General features: G+C 40.5%; 1 protein-coding gene across 7 annotated transcripts in view; it reads left to right on the top strand.

The window, feature by feature from the left end:
- The window catches only part of LOC125465351 (E3 ubiquitin-protein ligase HECW1-like), a 430,630-nt gene that overhangs the window by 175,808 nt on the left and 232,918 nt on the right, over positions 1–21,904 (top strand). For 6 of the 7 annotated variants that reach the window (XM_059638143.1, XM_059638132.1, XM_059638131.1 and 3 more), the window contains 2 exons: positions 8,553–8,628; positions 14,639–14,808. In XM_059638143.1, coding sequence (XP_059494126.1) covers positions 8,553–8,628; positions 14,639–14,808 — 246 coding nt within the window. Of the gene's footprint in view, positions 1–3,538; positions 3,646–8,552; positions 8,629–14,638; positions 14,809–21,904 lie in introns of those variants that run through there. The other variant, XM_059638146.1, reaches the window with a different exon arrangement.

The following is a 21,904-nucleotide window of genomic DNA, read 5'->3' as shown; positions in this document are numbered from 1 at the left end:
AAAATTACATTCACTGATCATGGCCTTGTAGGTCAACTTCCAGTACTATATCCATACCCTTGGTGTTAGACTGCTTGTGTTGATAGCAAAAGTGAAATACTACAACTGCTTTCACAGCGTTTGTCTGGACGGCTTCTTAGGGAATCTCTCGCCTCCTGTGTATCTCATGAACATGAACATTCGGTGCAAAATCTGAAAATTGTAGTGGCGTGTTCTCTGATTGTCAACTCATCTTTCAGCAATTCCAGCCCTTGCAGAAGCCAGAATGCACCTGATGTGCGGTTTGATATTTTGTGTTCACTTGCTGTAAACGTTGAGTCCCTGATGATGCATGCAGCACTCAGCAGTGCATCCAACACTGGCAAGCATGCCATAATCAGTATTAAATAGAGCAGCACTAAATTTGCATTTACCTACATTATTTTCAGCTAGGCATTAATCAGACATTACATGCCAACCTTTCCAATCTTGGGGACTATCCAATTTAATCCTTTTGTGTCTTAAATGACCATTGAGTTACCATTCACAGCAGTTCTACATGGGATCATTGTTTATTTATGGTATGTAGCTAAGAAATATACACAGTAAATAAATCACTTACCAAATGTTCAAAATGAGTCGAGATACATTGAATGTTTGTACAACATGTGCTCTATTAAAAAAATGTTTGGTGTGACAGATTGTGAATGCATATAAACATGTTCAATTTCCATGGTGTTGTTCACAGTGAGTCAAAGTATATGTCCGGAGTATTACACCAGTTACTGCATGTTGAGTGTGGTTCATTTGTCTTCCTCTGACTGTTTCCTTCATCTTCTCGTGGATTTTTCTCTTCTTCTAACTTGTCAAGTATTAATTTTCTTCATTGCTGCTCTGGCTGACTGTATTTCTCATTGTTCCCGTCTCACTTTTACTGTAAGTCATTCCCATCCTGATCCAGTGTCTGTCTGGTTCTTACAGGTCGACAGGATAATGAAGAAGGTGTTTGGTACACTCGCATGTATTGGTCAGTGCATTGGCTATAGGAGTTGTGAGATCATGTTGCAGCTGTACAGGACATTGTTACGCCAGTTTTGGAATATTGCTTTCTATTCTGGTCTCCCTGCTATAGGAAAGATGTTGTGAAACTTGAAAAGGTTCAGAAGAGATTTACAAGGATGTTGCCAGGCTGAAGGGTGGCCTTATTGAAGTTTATAAAATCGTGTCGGGCATGGATAGGGTGAACAGCCAAAGTCTTTTCCCCAGGGTAGGGGAGTCCAAAACGAGAGGGCTTAAGCTTAAGGTGAAAGTGAAAAGATTTAAGATGGACCTAGGGGCCAACTTTTTCATGCAGAGGGTGGTGCATGTCTGGAATGAGCTGCTGGAGGAAGTGGTAGAGGATGGTACCATTACAACATTTAAAAGGCATCCGGATGGGTATATGAATAGGAAGGTTTTAGAAGGAAATGGCCAAATGCTAGCAAATGGGACTTTAATTTATAATGTCTGGTTAGTATGAGCAAATTGGACTAAAAGGTCTCTTTCCATGCTGGATCTCTCTAAGACTCAATTACTTTATATGCCTTCTTCATTGATGAGCTGAATATATTTCACACAGATTCCATTCTTAAGCATTTCGAGTACAGAGGAAGATTGGACGATGGTACAGCAGATAGGAGCTGGGTCAGGCCTGCACAAGTAACAAAGTTTTACATGGAGGTTGAGTGATAAAAGAATAGACAGGAACATGCAAGGCATTGCTGTTGCAACACAAAATAAATAATAGGATCCCAATTTCATAAGTATCCTCCCCTCTGTTTCAGACAGGCACCCCACAGGCGTGTAAAAACCAACATTTTAAAATCACAACTCATCAGGAATGGAATAGGTCAATTGCAAACTTTAACTGCCCTCTTGCTCAATATCTGCTGAACAGTTAAAGTTAAAATTAACTTCAGCCTCTGTTTCTCTCCAGCAGACTGATTTATAGAAACACTTCTGTTCTATTCTGTGTGCAGGTTAGGTCGATCCAATCTAAGTGAAAGCTGAATTTCAGTTAGTACACCAAAACTCCAGCTGATTGGAAAGCTGTTTCTTTCATGAGGGGGAAATCTAATTCTGCTTGTAAACACTTTCATCTGTGATACTGGACTTTAGCACAGACAGATACTTAATCCCTTGCTGCCACTTAATGAGCGATAGCTTTATTCTTCACCCAGGATTGCATTGATGACTTAATTCTTTCTGCAGAGGAAACATTTCCACAAATTAGTCTAGCCTTAAGGATTTAGCAAGTTTTAAACATTCACTTCCATGATACACTCTCAAAAAATGGGAATCTTCCCCTCCCATTTGAGAACATACTTCTCTGATGTTAAAATAGAAAAAGAAACTGTAGCTTGCATGGTGGCACAGTGGTTAGTACTATAGTGCTCGGGAGCTGGGTTTGACTCCAGCCCTGGGTGACTGTGTGAAATTTGCATGTTTTCCCTCTGTTTGTGTGGGTTTCTTCCAGGTGCTCTGGTGTTTGTTTTTTCAGAGTCCAAAGATGTGCAGGTTAGCTGCATTGGCTGGGCTAAGTCCCTTACCAATCCACTTTATAAAATCCCCTTTTGTTCTTTCTTATCCACCCCACTCTCATTATGTGGAAAGTTGTTGAAATACGTTATCTCCAAAATTGAAAGGTTCTGTTCAGCTCTTTCTGATGCTACGTTATCCTCCTTTTTTTAAACTCTGGATCAACTCCCATTCCTTAACTAAACATGCGATGTCTGCATTATACAATTTTATTCACTGTCACACTAGTATTCTCAGAGTGCTTGGGATCAAACGTTCAATGATAAGTCTCGTGTGGCAATGGCTTCCATATTCAATCTCCTCCTGAGGACAAAGAGTACTGCTCCTCTCATTCTGAATTGTATATGAGCTTGATTTTCTTACAACTGAACATCAGTGGCAATACTGCTAGCTGTTGTAATATCATTTTCCATGTCAAAACATGTTGATATTAGGTCTTTTGTTACTACTCAGTACCACGCAAGGGTAGGAAAATAATAACGTAATAACTATAGGTGCATCTGGCTATCTGTATTTGTCGCTTTGCTGTATTTTTTTTTATTTCAAGGCAGTGCAGAAATGACTTTATCCATAAATCCAAATAGTTTATTTATAGAAATATAAAATATCTCAGAACGTACATATGTTCCAACACAAATGTCTTTGATAGATCCCGGACCCTTGCCAGAACATTGCCAATTTTAAGCCAATACTGAACAAGTGTACAAGATTCACTTAATAGACTAATATAATCAAAACAGATGAAATAAACCAATGAATATGACAATGGATTACATTATCTCTTACAGGCTGAGCAACCGTCAGTAGGGGAGAAATGAAATGAGATCTGATATCTGCATTCCATTATACATGAAAATTTGCTGCCCTTAGCAGTTGATGATGACAGCATTTATACACTGGACTTGCACTCTCTCCCTCTTCTCCCCTTACTGGAAAAAGTGTGCTACAAATCAACAGAATGCATTTATTGCAATCTCTAAATACGACCACAATAGTATTCAGTATTATACAATTATCGAATTAAATTAGTTTTTAACACCCATGGCTCGGTTAATTTCGGAGTTGGCCAGAATTGGATTTTCTGCTGAGGTAAGGGTGATATTCCCTATCAATAAGAAAAAAAAAACATGCTCTTCATTTTATATGTCACTAGCAGAGTGCAAACAGTAGTAAAATAATAACCACAATTATATACCACTGCAATTAGTTGATATCTTAAATCAATATAACGATCTTTAATTGCCTTTTCTACTTGTTTTTAAAATAGCAAAAATGTGATTTCCCCACAGATTGCTACACAATAATATAATTTGTAGGTCGGGCTAAATGGCAATTTTCCCTTAGTTCAGTTTTGCTCCCGTGTATTGATCAGTTTATTGAATTTCCTGAAATAATTGTGCGAGCTGAGCTGAACAATGACATGGACACAATTCCTCCAGACTTGAAGCCATGCTGCTATAACATGAGATTTGAATGCATGAAAGGACCAAAGATCAAGAGTCAAGGATTCTTTATCTACTGCCATCAGGTCAACACAAAGAGAATTTAAGACTAAACGATCAATTATAAGACATACAACATTGGAACAGACGTAGGCCATTCAGCCTATCAGCTCTGCTAATGAGATCACTACCCTCTGAGAGACAAAAACGATCTTCATCATTGTCCTAACTGGGTAATCTCATACCGAGATTTTTGCCTCTGTCACTAAACTCTCTCACAAGGAGAAATAAACTTTCCACATCTACCCTGTTACATCCCCAAAGAATCTTATATGTTTTAATAAGGGGAGGCAATGGCTAGGTGGCATTATCACTGGGCCATCATCCAGAGACACAGATAACATTCTGGAGACTCAGACTCAGGTTTGAATCTTGGCACGGCAGACAGTGGAATTTGAATTCAGTAAAAATATCTGGAATTAAGGATCTAATGATGACCATGAATCCATTGCTGATTGTCGCGGGAAAATAAATCTGGTTCACTAATGTCCTTTAGGAAGGAAACTGCCATCCTTACCTGGTCTGGCCTACATTTGACTCTAGGCCACAGCAATGTTGACTCAGAACTGCCCTCTGGGCAATTAGGGTTTGGCAATAAATGCAGCCTGGTCAGCAACCCCCTCATCCCCTTAATGAATAAAAAAGATCACCTCTTATTCTTATAAACTCCAATAAGTACAGGCTCAACCTACTCGATCTGTCCTCATAAAAACATTATTTGCCTCCAATGCCATGATATCTTTACTTCAATAAGGGGACTAAAACAGTCCATCGTATTCTAGGTTTGGCCAGTCTAATGCTTTGTTAAGTTTTAGCAAGGCTTCCCTATTCTAATACTCCATTTTCTTTGAAATACAGACCAACGTTCCATTTGCCTTCCCTATTACCCACCAATCTTTTATGCTTACTTTGGGTGATATATAAATGTGGATGCCCAAATCCTTCTGTTGCAGATTTCTACAGTCTTTCTCCATTTAAATAATGTTCAGCTCCTCTATTTCTCCTGCCAAAGCGTGTAACCTCACGTTTCTCAAATTTATGTTCCATCTGCCCAGTTTTTGCCCATTAAGTTAACCTGTCTACATCTTTCTGCATACTGAGATGCTGCTTGGCCTGCTGTGTTCATCCAGCCTCACATTTTATTATCTTTTCTGCATACTTTTTGTGTTATCCTCACCATTTGCCTTCCCACCTACTTTTGTGTCATTCACAAACTTGTTGGTATCACATTGCCATCCCTCATCCAAGTCATGACTATGAATTGTAAATTATTGTGGCCAAGCACTGATCTCTTGCAGTACACTGGTAGTTATGGGATACCATTCTGTTTCAATCCCCATTCTTCTATTAGTTTCTAATCCGCTAACTATGCTAACCATAACCATGGGCTCTATCTTGGACAACAGTTTCTGTGCTGGTGTCTGGGAGTGATTCAATGTGTGACTGTCCATCCTCAGAAGGATTTTCCTTGTCTGAGGTGTATGGTTTCTGTCACCTGCAGTCCCTGTGGAAAGACTTAGAGTGAAGACAAAATGCTAAGCATGAGGATGATACTAATGGGTTGCACAAAAGCTAATGACAGGTGTCACAGTGCAGCTTGATATAGTGGGTACTTTCCTAGGTTCTGTAAGATATCCAAATACAATGAAGCCTCAGCCTCAGCATCTCTTATTCTATCAGCTTCAGAGGAATCTATTCTAGCTTAGTAGAGGCTCATGATGTTTATAACAAAGGACATTGTAGAGGGGAGAAATGTTGAGAGTGGTGGGGAGGAGGCTATAGGAGGCTACGTTGTTATGTATTGTGGACAGATATGAAGCAGTGAAGAGTTGTTAGTTTTGTGAGGTAATTTAAGTGTATTCCTGTTGCATCTAGCTCAAGTTGTTTATGAAGCTGACAATCTCCAGACTTCTCTCCATCTTGGGTGAGATTGATATTTTAGGATCCTTTCCCACTACCTGGAAAGGAAAATGCCTTCCCCACTCAGACTTCCCTCATAAGATCTCCAGGGTAGGCTCACACAGAACCTGGGGAGTTGGTAGCAACTCATCATTCTGCACTTTCTTCTGCAGCTGTTTCAGAGTGCAATCTTGCAGTGAAAAATGCAACATGGCTTTGAAATGCATTGTCAGTTTAAGTAGGCCTATGATTGGCCTGTTTAGAAAGTGAATGGGTTTGCCTCATTGTGTCAGTCATTCAGTGGAGATACCCACCTCGGTAACAATAATGAGTGCAAAAGGAATCCTGCTTACCCTGGCCCAAATCCATGTCATCAAATGTGGCTCAAGAGACGAGAACTCTTACCTTTTGTACTTTTTAAAGACCAGCCTGTTTGTTTTAAACAAACACTAAAAATACACTTCTATGGAAATCCTGCATTCATGCCTTCGAACACTACCAATGAATCCTGGCATGGTGTCCCTTTGTGATAAAGAGCCCATATATGTAACGGAATGTTGCAACTATATGTTCAGATAAAGACACCAGTGTGACAGATGTACATTTACTGTCTGTCTCAGTGTGACCGTAATGTCCTTTCAACCATCATAGAATTATTGAACAATACAGCACAGAAAGAAGCCATTTAGCATGTGCTCCTGACGACAAGCTTTGAGGCCTGGCCTATCTGCCCAGTCTCAGCTGCATGTACAGGCAGCTCCTTGAAGGAAGAATTTCCTTTTCACTGTGATTCCCTAGTTGCTGAGGGGATTTTTTTTTAAATCAAAAGTTAAATAGTTGGAGAGAGTCCATCCTGAAGTTTTTCTGTCTCTCCCACCCACACACCGCACCCCCCCCCCCCCCACCACCCAATGTCATTCTCCTCTTTTGTCATAATTCTGCAAAATTTCCATCTTCAAATGATCAACCAATTTCCTTTTTGAAAATTATGATTGAATCTTCTTTCACTCTCCTTTCATTGAGTTCTAGTCGATCCGAATTGCACCCAGTCATCCTTCTGAAAGTGCAACACCGACCGCTTCAATGCAACCTGGTATACGTTTGCCTCCAACCTGATGTGACAATGCTTCTGTTATCTCCTATAACATAGGGAACTGGCTAAGGATGTTCTGATATTGAAGAATCCAACAAGCATTTATCACAACTAATTATTATGCACAAACATTACATTTCTCATGCACACGCATGACTGGGATAATCTTATGCTATTATGTTACTACAGAGTAGCATACTTCCAGTGACCCAAGGTAAAATGGAGTATGAAACCTATTGACCCTCAGGTCATGTACAACAATACAATTATGATATTGCCAATTTGCCTTTTAAAAGTATACCGACATGCTGAACGTGACACAATAAGGTCAAACCAATATATTTTATAAAATATAACTCCCTTGCTTTTTTCTCTTACCTTTTTGCTAATAAAGCTGAGGATATGACAAACCTTTCTCTTAACATCTTCTTAACTTGTCCTGTAACCTGCAAATATTTGTGTAGAATCAGCCCCAAATCTTTCTGTTCCTGCAGACTGTACCAATTGTATTGAATTGTACTGAATACGAGGGGAGGTGATGGTCTAATGGTATTATTGCTAGAGTATTAATCCAGAATCTCAACTAATATTGTGGGGACCAGGGTTTGAATTTGAATTCTATTTGGTAAAAAAATCTGGGATTAACAATCTGCAGATGACCACAAAATTATTGCTAATTGTCAGGAAAACCCATCTAGCTCATTACTGTCCTTTACAAAAGGAAACCTGCCATCCTCGCCTAGTCTAGCCTCCATTCGATTCCAGGCTTTGAAGCAATGTGGTTGACTTTCAACTGCCCTCTGAAGTGGCCTAGCAAACCACTTGGCTCAAGGAATGGGCATAAATGCTGGCCAGCCAGCAATGCCCAGATGTCATGAGTGAATTAAAAAAAAACATTCTTTGTGTTTTAGGATCCTGACGAAGAGCCAAATGAGTTTTTTTGTTCCATTGCTAAAACCGATGCTCACCTGACAGTGAATTTCTCCCTCTTCGCCAAGAAAAGCTTTTGTTTATTTCCACCACCTCCATAATTTCTGTAATTGCATTTTCTCCTTTATCCCATTTTATTAATTTCAGTAAACATAAATGTAATCCTGTGGAGTTAGTTACATGCTTGAACCTGTCATGTCCTTTGAGCACTGAAATAAATACATGAAAACATTAAATTACATGTCTCCAGGTACACAGATCTTTGCATACTCTGTTCAATGTTTGTATTGTTCCTGTTCAAATATTTGTTGCCAAAAATTTCAACACCTTTGTTATGTCTTTGCTGAAACAATTTATTGGCAAAATTCTCTTCATTAGATTGGCAGGATTTAAAATACAGTGCATTATCAACACTTTCCTAATGGGACTCGTAAATGTTTTCTTTCCCTGCTTTCTATCTGTTTATCTGATTATTTTAATTGATAATTATTTGATTTAATTGTACTTTTGTGCCTTGAGTTGCTTGAGAAAAAGATCCATCATGAGATTCTAATATGTTTCCTACCGATCAGGTTTTTAAAACCATTCCCAGTGAAGATGCTGTTCAAGGCCAGGGAAGTCGAAGACTGATCAGTTTTACACTGTCAGGTACAGTTGTCTTTTAATGTGCATCCATCTCTATATTTTCAATATCAAAAATAATGATTGTTAATGTGAAGTTTTCTGTTTGAACCAAGCTTCGTTAAAGACATTGCTCAGCATAGACTATAATTAATTATACATGGGGAATACCACTTGTATAGTTTTGTTTGTTCCTGCAAAGTAGTTGTGTTTAAAAAAATATATAGTCCTTAAGCCATTTCACTAGTGCTCCTACCTGCTTTGAAGTCCTCCCTATCTGCTTAGTCTCAGTTACAGGTACAGGCAGTCCCTAGAAGGTGGAATTTCCTCTTCATTGTGATTAGCTTGTTGCTAACGGATATTCTTTTAATTTCAAAGTTAAAAGGTTGGAAAGAGTCCACCCCCACCCAGTGCCATTCTCCACTTTTTTGCCATTGTCCTGCAAAGTTTCCATCTTCAAGCAACGACTTAATTCCCTTTTAAAAACCATGAATGAACCAGCTTCCATTGAGTTCTAGCCGATCTAAACTACATCCAGTCTGTCTCAATATCCTTCTGAAAGTGCAGTACCCAGAACTGAATACACTACTCCAGTAAAATTGCGTATTAAGCCCAGTATTTAACTTTACCTTATCTCAGTAACAGCATGAAAAATGTATTTTCCTGATTCCATGACAGTTTCTGATTACTCTAGCTTGGAAGATGAAGAAATTTATCTTGTGGTAAACTGTGAATTTTTTTTGTAATGATGATGGTAAGGGAAAAGTTTTTTTTAAGGTTCGGAACTGTTGTAGTTTGACATCAATGTGAAAATTTAATTTAGAGTGGCAGAACAATAGACATCTGGTCTTTGAAAAAGTTCATGGGGTAAACTTTAAGCTGAGTTCTATCAATCTCATGCCATATCTTCAGTGAAACATCCAGATAAGATGGTATAAATGGCAGATTCTGACATTTCTCCAAAGCTACTACCACAGTTAAAAAAGAGAATGTGGAAAATTCTGGAAATTTCAGAACCTCTTGTTATAATCTGAATTTAGATTTTGATCAAACATTCCTGTGTTGGAGTAGAATATGAAATTTTCTCATTAATACTCTGCTTTCCCATTACCATAACAGCATCCACCTAATTAATCACCAGATCACAAATTAATTCCAGATGCAGAAGCCATTCAGGTAATTTTAGTTCATCCAATAAACACAACTTGTATCTACTTAGCGTCTTTAACATCAAATGACATCACAAAACATTTCATTTACACATAATAAAAAATGACACTAAACTAAAGTGGGAACATCTTCGGAGTAGTGACTCAATATTCATCAAAGGGATTGGCTATAACAGGGATTTGGAAGGAAGAGGGAGCGTGAGGCTCATGTTATTGAAGGCAGAATCACTGATTGTGGGTCAGAGGTAGATTGAGTTTCATTAAGAGGTTACATTCCAAAAAATAAAACAGAGCTACAGCTTGTAGAGGTTACAAGGGGAGACTATATAGGCACTTACTGCACATGTGGTAGCTGTGGGTCACACTGCCGGACGCTAGCTCCCGCATGCCACAGGGTATGACCTATCACCTGCCTTGCCATATTTATTATATCTGGAGAAACTAAATTGGGTTTCAAGTCCAGAATTGCCACTTGAATATTGAATTTGAATATTGCAAATGTTAACTAATTGAGCTACAAACTTATAATCTCCCGGGTACAACTTTAAACGTGCCCCAGTTTAGAGAGAAATAAACCTTTAAAATTGACCAACTAGTCACCTTCCTGCTCAGCTAATTAATGTCACTAGGGGATAGATGAGGTAGGGCATGTGATGTGGTCTCTATGGACTTCAGTAAGGCCTTTGGCAAGGTCCTGCATGACAGGCTGGTCATGAAAGTTAGGTTGCTTGGGATCCAGAGAGAGATAGCTAATCGGAATCAAATTTGGCTCAATGGGAGGAAGCAAAGGGTGATAGGTGAAGGTTGTTTCTTGGACTGGAGGCCTGTGGCTGGTGGTGTGCTACAGGGGTCAGTGGTGGGACCTTTGTTATTTGTTATTTATGTAAAAGATTTGGATGTGAATGTACAAGGCATGATTAGCAAGTTTGCAGATGACCCAAAATTAGGAGGCATCGTTAATAACAAGGAAGGTTAAAAAATTACAGAGGGATCTTGATCAGACAGGGAAGTGGGCTGAGGATTAGCAAATGTAATTCAATACCGATAAGTGTGAGATTTTACACTTCTGAAAGTCAAAGTAGGAATTATACAGTAAATGGTAAGGCCCTGAGACATATTGTGGAACAGGGGGGCCTAGGAGTACAAATACATAGTCCGTTGAAAGTGACATCACAGTGGACAGGGTGGTGAAGAAGGTATTTAGCATGCTGGCCTTCATTGGTTGAGGCATTGAGTATAGGAGTTGGGACGTTATGTTATAGTTGTATAAGTCGCTGGTGAGGCCTCACATGGAGTATTGTGGACAGTTTTGGACACCCTGTTGTAGGGAAGACACAGTTAAACTGGAAAGTGTGCAAAGAAAATTTACAAGGATGTTGCCAGGACTAATAGGCATGAGTTACAGGGAGAGGTTGGCCAAGATAGGACTTTATTCCTTGGAATGTAGGGGTAAACTTATTGACATGTATAAAATCATGAGGGGCATAGATAGGATGAATGCAAATAGTCTTTTTTCCCAGCGATGGGAAATTGTAAACTCGAGGGCATAGGTTTAATGTGAGAGGGGATATATTTAATAAAGACCTGAGGGGCAATTTCTTCACACAGACAGTGGTGTGTGTGTTCAGTAGGCTGCTGGAGAAAGTGGTTGAGGCAGGTGCAATAGCAACAATTAAAAAGCATTTTGATAGGAACATGGATGGGAAGGTTTTAGAACAAAGAACAAAGAAAATTACGGCGCAGGAACAGACCCTTCGGCCCTCCAAGCCTGCGCCGATCAAGATCCTCTGTCTAACCTGTCATCTATTTTCTAAGGGTCTGTGTCCATTTGCTCCCTGCCCATTCATGTACCTGTCCAGATATATCTTAAAAGACGCTAACATGTCTGCGTCTACCACCTCAGCTGGCTATGCGTTCCAGGCGCCCACCACCCTCTGTGTAAAGAACTTTCCATGCATATCTCCCTTAAACTTTCCTCCTCTCACTTTGAACTCACGACTCCTAGTAATTGAGTCCCCCACTCTGGGGGAAAAAGCTTTTTGCTATCCACCCTGTCTATACCCCTCATGATTTTGTAGACCTCAATCAGGTCCCCCCTCAATCTCCGTCTTTCTAATGAAAATAATCCTAATCTGCTCAACCTCTCTTCATAGCTAGCACCCTCCATACCAGACAACATCCTGGTGAACCTCCTCTGCACCCTCTCCAAAGCATCCACATCCTTTTGGTAATGTGGCCACCAGAACTGTACACAGCACTCCAAATGTGGCCGAACCAAAGTCCTATACAACTGCAACATGACCTGCCAACTCTTGTACTCAATACCCCGTCCAATGAAGGAAAGCATGCCATATGCCTTCTTGAGCACCCTATTGACCTGCGTTGTCACCTTCAGGGTACAATGGACCTGAACACCCAGATCTCTCTGCTCATCAATTTTCCCTAGGACTTTTCCATTTACTGCATAGTTCGCCCTTGAATTTGATCGTCCAAAATGCATCACCTTGCATTTGCCCGGATTGAACTCCATGTGCCATTTATCTGCCCAACTCTCCAGTCTATCTATATTCTGCTGTAATCTCTGACAATCCCCTTCACTGTCTGTTACTCCACCAACCTTAGTGTCATCTGCAAACTTTGCTGATCAGACCACCTACACCTTCCTCCGGATCATTTACACATATCACAAACAACAGTGGTCCCAGCACAGATCCCTGTGGAACACCACTAGTCACAGGTCTCCAACTTGAGAAACTCCCTCCTACTACTACTCTCTGTCTCCTGTTGCCTAGCTAGTTTTTTATCCATCTAGCTAGCATACCCTGGACCCCATGTGACTTCACTTTCTCCATCAGTCTGCCATGGGGAACCTTATCAAACGCCGTACTGAAGTCCATGTATATGACATCTACAGCCTTTCCCTCATCAATCAACTTTGTCACGTCCTCAAAGAATTCTATTAAGTTGGCAAGACATGACCTTCCCTGCACAAAACCATGGTGCCTATCACTGATAAGCCCATTTTCATCCAAATGGGAACAGATCCTATCCTTCAGTATCTTCTCCAGTAGCTTCCCTACCACTGATGTCAGGCTCACAGGTCGGTAATTACCTGGATTATCCTTGCTGCCCTTTTTAAACAAGGGGACAACATTAGCAAGTCTCCAGTCCTCCGGGACCTCAACCGTATCTCAGGATGCTGCAAAGATATTTGTTAAGGCCCTTGCTATTTCCTCTCTTGCTTCCCTCAGTACCCTGGGATAGATCCCATCCGGACCTGGGGACTTGTCCACCTTAATGTCTTTTAGGATACCCAACACTTCCTCCTTCCTTCTGTCAACTTGACTTAGAGTAAGCAAACATCTATCCCTAACCTCAACATCTGTCATGTCCCTCTCCTTGGTGAATACCGATGCAAAGTGCTCGTTAAGAATGTCACCCATTTTCTCTGACTCAGCGCATAACTTTCCTTCTTTGTCCTTAAGTGGGCCAATCCTTTCTCTGGTTACCATCTTGCTCTTTTATATATGAATAAAAGGCTTTAGTTTCGAGGGATATGGACCAAATGCAGGCAATTAGAACTAGCTGAGTGGGCACCATAGTCAGCATGGACCAGTTTGGGCCAAAGGGCATGTTTCCATGCTGTATCACTCTGACTCTGACCTCCGCTCTCTGGTATCATTGTGTCTCACTCTGCCGATCAGAACACTGGTTTTACTGTAAAAGATTAGAATAGTACCTCTCCCTCACTGCACTGATTTACCTCACTCACCCAAATTCCAAGTTCAGTACTTTATCGAGCAATATTCCATCAAGCCTAACTGGTTACGTGCTTCATGGGGCGAGGTAGTTCCACTTGTCTTCAACCCACCTCGGTAAAAGCTGCCAGGGCTCAGAATGGGGTGAAGGATTCAGCACATTGGGCTCCTGCCATTATTTTCAACTCTGTTTGTTTTCTGCCCTGATTTCAGCAGTACCTGAACATTTGGGAAAGAGAGAAGATGTACCTACAGTTCTCTGAGTTTTTAATAATGAAATTATTTATGCAAAGTAGAAATGTAAAATGCATAAGGCAGTGTGTTTCCAGCTGTAAGGATTCACAGAAACAGTCACTAATGATCAATTTGGGATTATGCATTAGCTGTTCTTGGTCATTTCCTAATATGAGTTTATCTGAATTTAATCAGATTAATGAATGCAGTTTTAGTTTGTCCCTTTTCAGGAGACTGTCCTGTAATATAGGTATAAAATGTTGGAACTGGCTGTCTGAGAGCAGAGGTTCTGGAAAATTGGATGCTTTCATGCTCCGGTGTATTCCGACAAATTGCATGAGACCCATTATCCCACCCAACCTCAGCTCAAACTGCTCAAGGGTCAAAATCTGACAAAATCCAACATGGCAGCCCCAGGTTATGAGACAGCACCCTCTATTCTCTTGTTGTATTAAACAATTAACAGCGTGTGCTACAGTAGTATGTTTTGATCTTATGCCAAACTATCATGTGTTTGTACTCACAAGAAAAATGGCTCGTCAAATACTTCTTCACCAAGGCAACAGTTTTTAAAAATTAATCAGCTGAAAATATTACGAATAGTAAGTGGATCAATAAATCTAAATGCCATCCATGTTTCCAAACTATATTATTTTCAGTTCTCAAGTAATATTAATTTGTGAATGATGTTGGATGTGAAGATTGATTTTTTTTTTCCCGTCAGGTTTCAATAGTTTGGAATTTCATAGCTGAAGGCCTTTCTCTGTGGAATAAAGTAGTTGATTTAAATGTAAAATTCTGCTGTTTCCTAGACAGTTGACATGAGATTATAATTTAATATACATTTCTACCAGTCATCTTCTTTACCTTGATTAGGTTTTCAAGCTGTTGGCCTGAAGAAAGGGATGTTCTTTAATCCTGATCCTTACCTGAAGATTTCCATCCAGCCAGGAAAACACAGCATCTTCCCTGTTTTACCACACCATGGGCAAGAGAAACGCACTGGGATTGCTTTTAATACTATCAACCCTGTCTGGCAGAGAGAGGTAGGACAGAGAGGTTCATACCACAAGATATAGGAGTGACGACTGAGTGGATATTCTTCGTAAACAAAATGCCTTATTCTGTAAATAGTGTCAAGATCCTGGAAGCTTTGTAGAAATACAATGAGACCAGTTTGATATTGATTATTTGTAGAGAAGGAGAAGACAACAGTGACTGGAAAATGCTACCACGCTGTCATAAATATTCTTCAGACAAGTCTAGCTGTTAGCAGTAAAAATATCAGCATGATCTTGTGCTGTGCTGACTGATGATGATGAGATAAATCTTGCTTTCTCCATTACTAATAACACTGTTACTGACAGCATAAATGTTACAGAATAGATGTGTTGCAATGAAGTAATTTAGCTGGACAAACCAGTCAAAAGCATAGAGCGAAGCTTCAGCATCATGTACACATCAGTAGAACCTCAAGATTATGGGTGCAATATTGTAGAGGTCTGAATGATCTGGGTTTTGATAGGATTTGTAGCAGAATCATAAGAGAAGTCTGGTGAGGAATATCTCAATATCAGAAGCAACTCACTGCATCTTTTATGCGTTTGCTGAGATGCATACAAGTTTCTTATTAGACAGCAGTGACGACAATTAAGGGGAATTATTGTTCATTAAACATTAATGGCACAACTTGCCTCATTAATAGTCAGCTTCCTATCTTATCAAACATACTGAACTAAGTGAACACTGAGAAATCTTGACATGGAAGTCAGGGCAGGTACCTGGTGAATTCAGCCCATTGTTTGCTCCAAAGGATTTCTATATTGCACACTGGGAACAAACATCTTTGGACATACTCCATGGGCAGTGGCCACATGCCCCCTATAAGCATGGACATGGGCATCCAACATGTGCCACCCTCTAAGAATCTTATGTCGTGTCTCTGGTCCACTTATTCCAATGCTGCACCTCAGGCATTAACATTGCAGCGCATGGTGCATGGAGACTGTGTGCTGAAGAAAATGTAGCCAGCTCATGGACCACACCTGGCCATCTCCGGGCTGTTCACTTGCTGTCATTGTGCTCACACAGCGATGCTGCCTTGCTTTTTTGCTCTTTGCTCCCTCAGTCAGAAGTGTCCGGTTCACAGTACTGCAGTGTTGCAGTGCCATTTGGCACAGGCATACAGTCAGGAAGCTAGTCATAGTTGTCAATGTTCCCCAGCCAAGAGAAGAGTGAACCCTTGCTCAGGGGGTCCTGGCATCACATCCTCTGAAACCAGTCCAGGGCTTTGAACGCTGTCAGCCCACAATTCAGAACACTCAGAGTCAGGACGCTCTTCATAATGGAGGTGAAGCACCATATGCTGGGCAGCCCATCACCTATCTTCATTCTTTCTGTCCTTTTGGGAATTCTTTTCTTCTCAAAGTGAAAGAATGTAGGATATTAAAGGAGGTGAAAGTGAATAGCACAGTCATTCCCTTTAGAGTTGTTTGCGGGGGGGGGGCTGTCTGAGTGTGTGAGTAGGTAGTGCGGAGGGCATGCAGGGTGGCCTCAGGAGTTGGTGTGGGTGACAGTGAGAAAGATGTTGTCTGCAACTATGGTGCAGCATGTACTTTGGCGGGTGCAGTAACAGAGATGGAGCGAATATGAGCATTCAGAGAGAACTTCTTCCTACTTTGCTGGACATCCTCCTCGATGGCTGAGGCTGCACTGACCTAGAGTGGCAACCTTAGAGCAGGCTGGCCTCACAGTCCCCTTTGCTGGTCCTGGGGGAAGGGAATATTCCATTCCTGCAACACTCAATCCAGCAGGATCTCCAGGTTGATGTCTGCCAAATTTCCCTTGTTTGCCTTGTCTGGGACATATGAAAGGAACTGAGCAAGACAGCTCCAACTAACTGCGTTTATTCAACTATACAACAGGATTTTAAAGATGACACCAGTGGCACGAATGCCAGCCAATTTTGAGATATCCCTGATAGCAAGTTGTTGTAGGAACATACATGGGAAGATGGAGCTAGAATTAGGCAAGAGAGGCCACCTAGGGGTTGGATTGGTAATTAATGAGGTGAGTTTGGTAAGATATAGTGAAAGACCCAACAGGCCTCGCAGCAAGAAACCCTCAAAATGGGATGCGACTGGTACTTAGCTCAAAGGGTGGCACGGTGGCTCAGTGGTTAGCACTGCTGCCTCACAGCGCCAGGGACAAAGTTCAATTCTACCCTCGGGCGACTGCCTGTGTGGAGTTTGCACATTCTCCCTTTGTCTGTGTGGATTCCTCTGGGTGCTCCGGTTTCCTCCCATAGTCCAAAGATGTGCAGGCTAGATGGATTGGCCATGCTAAATTGCCTGTAGCATCCAGGGATGTTTGGGTTAGACATGGGAAAATGCAAGGGTAGAGGAATGAGTCAGGGTGGGATGCTCTTCGGAGAGGTGGTGTGGGCTTGTTGGGCCAAATGGCCTGTTTCCACATTGTACAATTCTATGATTCTTAAAGTATGTAAGATTCTGTCTTACATTACAGCCTTAAATGATTGTGCTGTTGGCATACTGAAGGTTATATTACAGTATAATCAAAACAAACTTAATACATGACCAAGATAGTAAAGTATTTGGTTTTTTTATTCTGCTGAATAAAACTCAACAAAATCATGGCTGTTCTATGACTTTAACTGCACTTTCTTACCTATGTCCCCACCCTCCATAAACCTTGGTTTGCTTGTTGATCAAAACTCTGTATAGCTCAGATTTAAATATATTCAATGACCCAGTCTCTACTACTCTGTGCAGATAGAACTCCAAAGACTGACAACCTTCTGAGAGAAAAAAACATTCTCCTCATCTCGACCTTAAATGGTGACCTCTTGTTTTGAAGGTGCATTCCCTAATTTTAAATTACACCTTAAGGAGCTATGTCCTCTCAGCATCTAGCCTGTCACGCCACGCTGTTCCTTTATGTTCTTGTTCCAAATATGTTCACTTGTGTATGGGAGGCACAAGATGACTAGTTAAAAGCCACATTTTGCAGCAATCAATGAGGGAAATGAACCACCTTTCTTTAGGGAAGAGGTGATTTTTACTGCTAAGAAAAGATAGCTCTTTCTTTCCTGGAAGTCTACTGGGTTCTGACCCAAACATTCACACCCACAAGCTGTTTAGCTATCTGGGAGCCTATCACCTCATTATTTGCAGCCAGAAGGCTGTTGTTGTGGTCAGTTCTCCTTATACAGATCACAGGAAGACTCTGGTATGCAGGACAACTTCATCTTTATTCTGACAACCTCAGTTTTGGACTGGCTTATGGGAATTCTACCTGATGTTCTGTCCTATGTCTGTCCGATACATACAGAAAATCACCTGTGAATTGAAGTTGTCTGTGTTTCTATAGCATTCTTCATTTCAAAACAACACTTTTTGTAAAAGTAAAAATATGCGTAAATATTTTGGGGTTCTATTTCATTGTCATTACTCAGTACTCCAAGGGTGGCTTTGTGCAGCTTAAGTAGGATTTGAAAATTATTCCTTCAGATGCAAAGCCCCTATATCCTTGTTGATTTATTTCCTTTTGTATCTGCCCATGACACTTGAATAACTTGCCAAAAACTAATAGCAAGAAGGGTATTGCAAGTGACCACCTAGAAACTATTATTATCACTATGAAGGCAGTGCTGGGCAAGCTAATGGGGCTAAAGGAAGACAAGTCTCCTGGCCCTGATGAAATGCATCCCAGGATAATAAAAGATGTGATGGAGGAAATAGCAAATGTACTAGTAATTATTTACCAAAATTCACTGGACTCTGGAGTGGTTCCCGCAGATTGGAAAATAGCTAATGCGACGCCACAGTTTAAAAAAGGAAGTAGCCAAAAAGCAGGTAACTATAGGCCAGTGAGCTTAACTTTGGTAGTGGGGGAAATGCTTGAATCTATCATTAATGAAGAAATAGCATGACATCTGGATATAAATGGTCCTATTGGGAATATCCAACATGGGTTCATGAAGGGTAGGTCATGTTTAACTAATCTGGTGGAATTCTTTGAGGACTTTATTGCATAGTGGACAATGGGGAACCTGTGGATGTGGTGTATCTGGATTTCCAGAAGGCATTTGACAAGGTGCCACACCAAAGCCTGCTACATAAGATAAAGTTGCACAGCATTACAGGTAATGTATAGGCATGGATAGAGGATCGGTTGACCAGTAGAAAGCAGAGAGTAGGGGTAAATGGGTGTATTTCTGGTTGGCGGTCAGTAGCTAGTGGTGTGCCTTAGGGATCAGTGTTGGAACTGCAATTGTTTACAATTTACATTGATGATTTGGAGATGGGGACTAAGTGTGGTATGACAAAATATTCAGATGACACTAAGGTGAGTGGTAGAGCAAAGTGCGCAGAAGACACTGAAAGTCTGCAGAGGGATATAGATAGTCTCAGTGAGTGGGCAAAGATCCAGCAGATGAAATACATTGTTGATAAGTGTGAGGTCATTCACTTTGGTAGGAATAACAGCAAAACGGACTATGTTTTAAATGGTAAATAATTGCAGCATGCTGCTGTGCAGAGGGACTTGGGTGTCCTCGTGCATGAATTGCTGAAGGTGCAGCAGGTAATTAAAAAGGCAATTGGAATTTTGTCTACTAATGCTAGAAGGATGGAGTTTAAAAACAGGGAGGATATGCTGCAGCTGTATCGGGTCCCGGTGAGGCCACAGCTGGGGTACTGTGTGCAGTTTTGGTCTCCTTACTTGAGAAGAGATATACTAGCACTAGAGGGGGGGGGCAGAGGAGATTCACTTGGTTGATTCCAAGAGTTGAGAGGGTTGGATTATGAGGAGAGACTGAGTAGACGGGGGTTATACTCATTGGAATTCAAACAAAAGATGGGAGATCTTCTAGAAACATATAAGATTACAAAGGGAATAAATAAAGTGGAGGCAGGGAGGTTGTTTCCGCTAGCAGGTGAAACTAGGACTAGGGGGCATAGCCTCAAAATAAAGGGAAGCAGATGTAGGACTGAGGTCAGGAGGAGCTTCTTCACCCAAAGGGTTGTGAATCTGTGGAATTCCCTGCCCATTGAAGTGGTTGAAGGTACCTCACTGAATGTTTTTAAGGCAAGGCTAGATAAATTTTTGAGCAGTAAAGGAATTAAGGGTTATGGTGAGTGAGTGGGTAAGTTGGGCTGAGTCTCAAAAAGATCAGCCATGATCTTATTAAATGGCGGGGCAGGGTCGAGGGGGCCAGATGGCCTACTCCTGCTCCTAGTTCTTATGTTTTTATATTAGCCTGCCTCAGTTCCATTATTTGATATCTATAGCTGTTTAAAAATCTATTTAACCCTGGTGTCATTCAGCTGAATCTTGTTAGAATCATAGAATCTCTACTTCAAAAACCATTATTCCTTTCCTGAGATAAAAATGGAAACTTCTGGAAATTTATAGCATGTCTGGTAGCATCTACGAAGAGAGAAACTTTGAGTTAACATAGCACTTCAATGCTATCAACCAACTGGTGAGTTTCCCCCTTAGCATTGTGAATGCTTACCATCATTAATTCTGAACAGCGTTGATTCAGTGAAATTTGTCAGTGTTTATCCTACGAAAATAGAGAACACCGATATAAGAGGTATTTAGAATGACATTGAATCATTTGTGACGGTCTCTGTATGCCTTTGACCAATTATATTTTGCTACTGAAACTTGTGTTGTTTCTTTAATTTGTAACCAGTGATTTTACAGAAAGATTCAAGAATGAGAGAACTGGCTATATTAAATTGAAAAGATTACTAATCAACAGGTTGCTTTATAAGACAAAAAAGCACTATTTATTTTCAGTCTACTTTATAAATGTGTTTTGTACAGACATAACTTCATTGCTATGTTGAAGTACAATCTGACAATCTAGCAGAGATATGTTAAGTAGTGTGTGCATCAAGGGACAGAAGCAACCATAAGAAATATAATCAGTGGAACAGAAACAATACAAAGTATTTAATGTTCTAGGCACCCATGTATCATTTAAAAGGTTTTAATTCTATCTGCGACTTCAAATTTTATTGGAAAAATTACTATTTTGAAAGGCCACTCTGCTAATTTAGTTGGTAATGAGTAAACATTTAACAGGTATGAGTTTTAAAGTAGGCTATAAAGAACTGATAAATCTCAAAGTTTACCTGTTGAATAAGCATTACAGTCAAATGTAATTTTTAAAAATGTTATCGTCTGGGACAAAAAAAAGTCAAAACTTTGTTTCCAACAATCAAATGTTTTCCAACACAAACAGAAATTGCTGGAAAAGCTCAGCAGGTCTGGCAACATGTGTGGAGAGAAATGAGAGTTAACATTTCGTTTCGAGCGACCCTTCCCGAAAAACAGCTCTGAAGGTCATTCAAACCAAAACATTAACTCTGATTTCTCTCCACATGAGCTGCCAGACTTGCTGAGCTTTTCCAGCAATTTCTGTTTTCTTTCTGATTTACAGCATCCACAGGTCTTTTGGTTTTTAAATGATTTCCAACTATGGTTTTGTGATGCTTCTTTCATCTTCCCTCTCTTAGTCTGAAGGTAATGATTCATGTCTCAGTAAGTGGTACTCTGAGTGCTAACCATCAGAAATTGGCAGGAATACAAAGTATGTAATTACAAATTGACAGCCAATTTTCCAACTTGTCTAGTTTTGTTTTGGTAAAATTAGGCAGGTTCTTAAACGGGCTACTGATTGGCAATTATCCACCTTACATTTCTGCCTAAGACTGTTTTCACTCTCTATGGGTAGCAACAAGCTATTCACTTTACCATTAACAAAAAGATGTAGGAATAGAGCATTTAGCATAATTGAACTTGCTCTGCCAGTCAATAAGACCGAGGCTGAATTGATGTGATCTTAACTTCACTGTTCTGTCTATCCCCAATAACTCTTGAGTCTCTTGTTGATCAAAAGCCTTGATATTCAACACTCTAGCCTCCACTGTTTTCTGAGGAAAACATGTTCCAGCACGAGTAATCCTCTGAGACAAGATGTTTCTCCTTATTTCTTGAATAGAAGAACTCTTTGTCTTGACGCTTTGCCCTCCGAGTCCGAGATCCTCCAATGAGGAGAAACTTTCTCCCCACATCTACCCAGGGTGTTTTCGTGGTTCTTCTGCTGAA

The sequence above is a fragment of the Stegostoma tigrinum genome, chromosome 2 (genome assembly GCF_030684315.1).
Source record: "Stegostoma tigrinum isolate sSteTig4 chromosome 2, sSteTig4.hap1, whole genome shotgun sequence".
Lineage (NCBI taxonomy): Eukaryota > Metazoa > Chordata > Chondrichthyes > Orectolobiformes > Stegostomatidae > Stegostoma > Stegostoma tigrinum.
The sequence above is the reverse complement of the archived record's forward strand: the minus strand, read 5'-3'. Positions and strand labels throughout refer to the sequence as shown.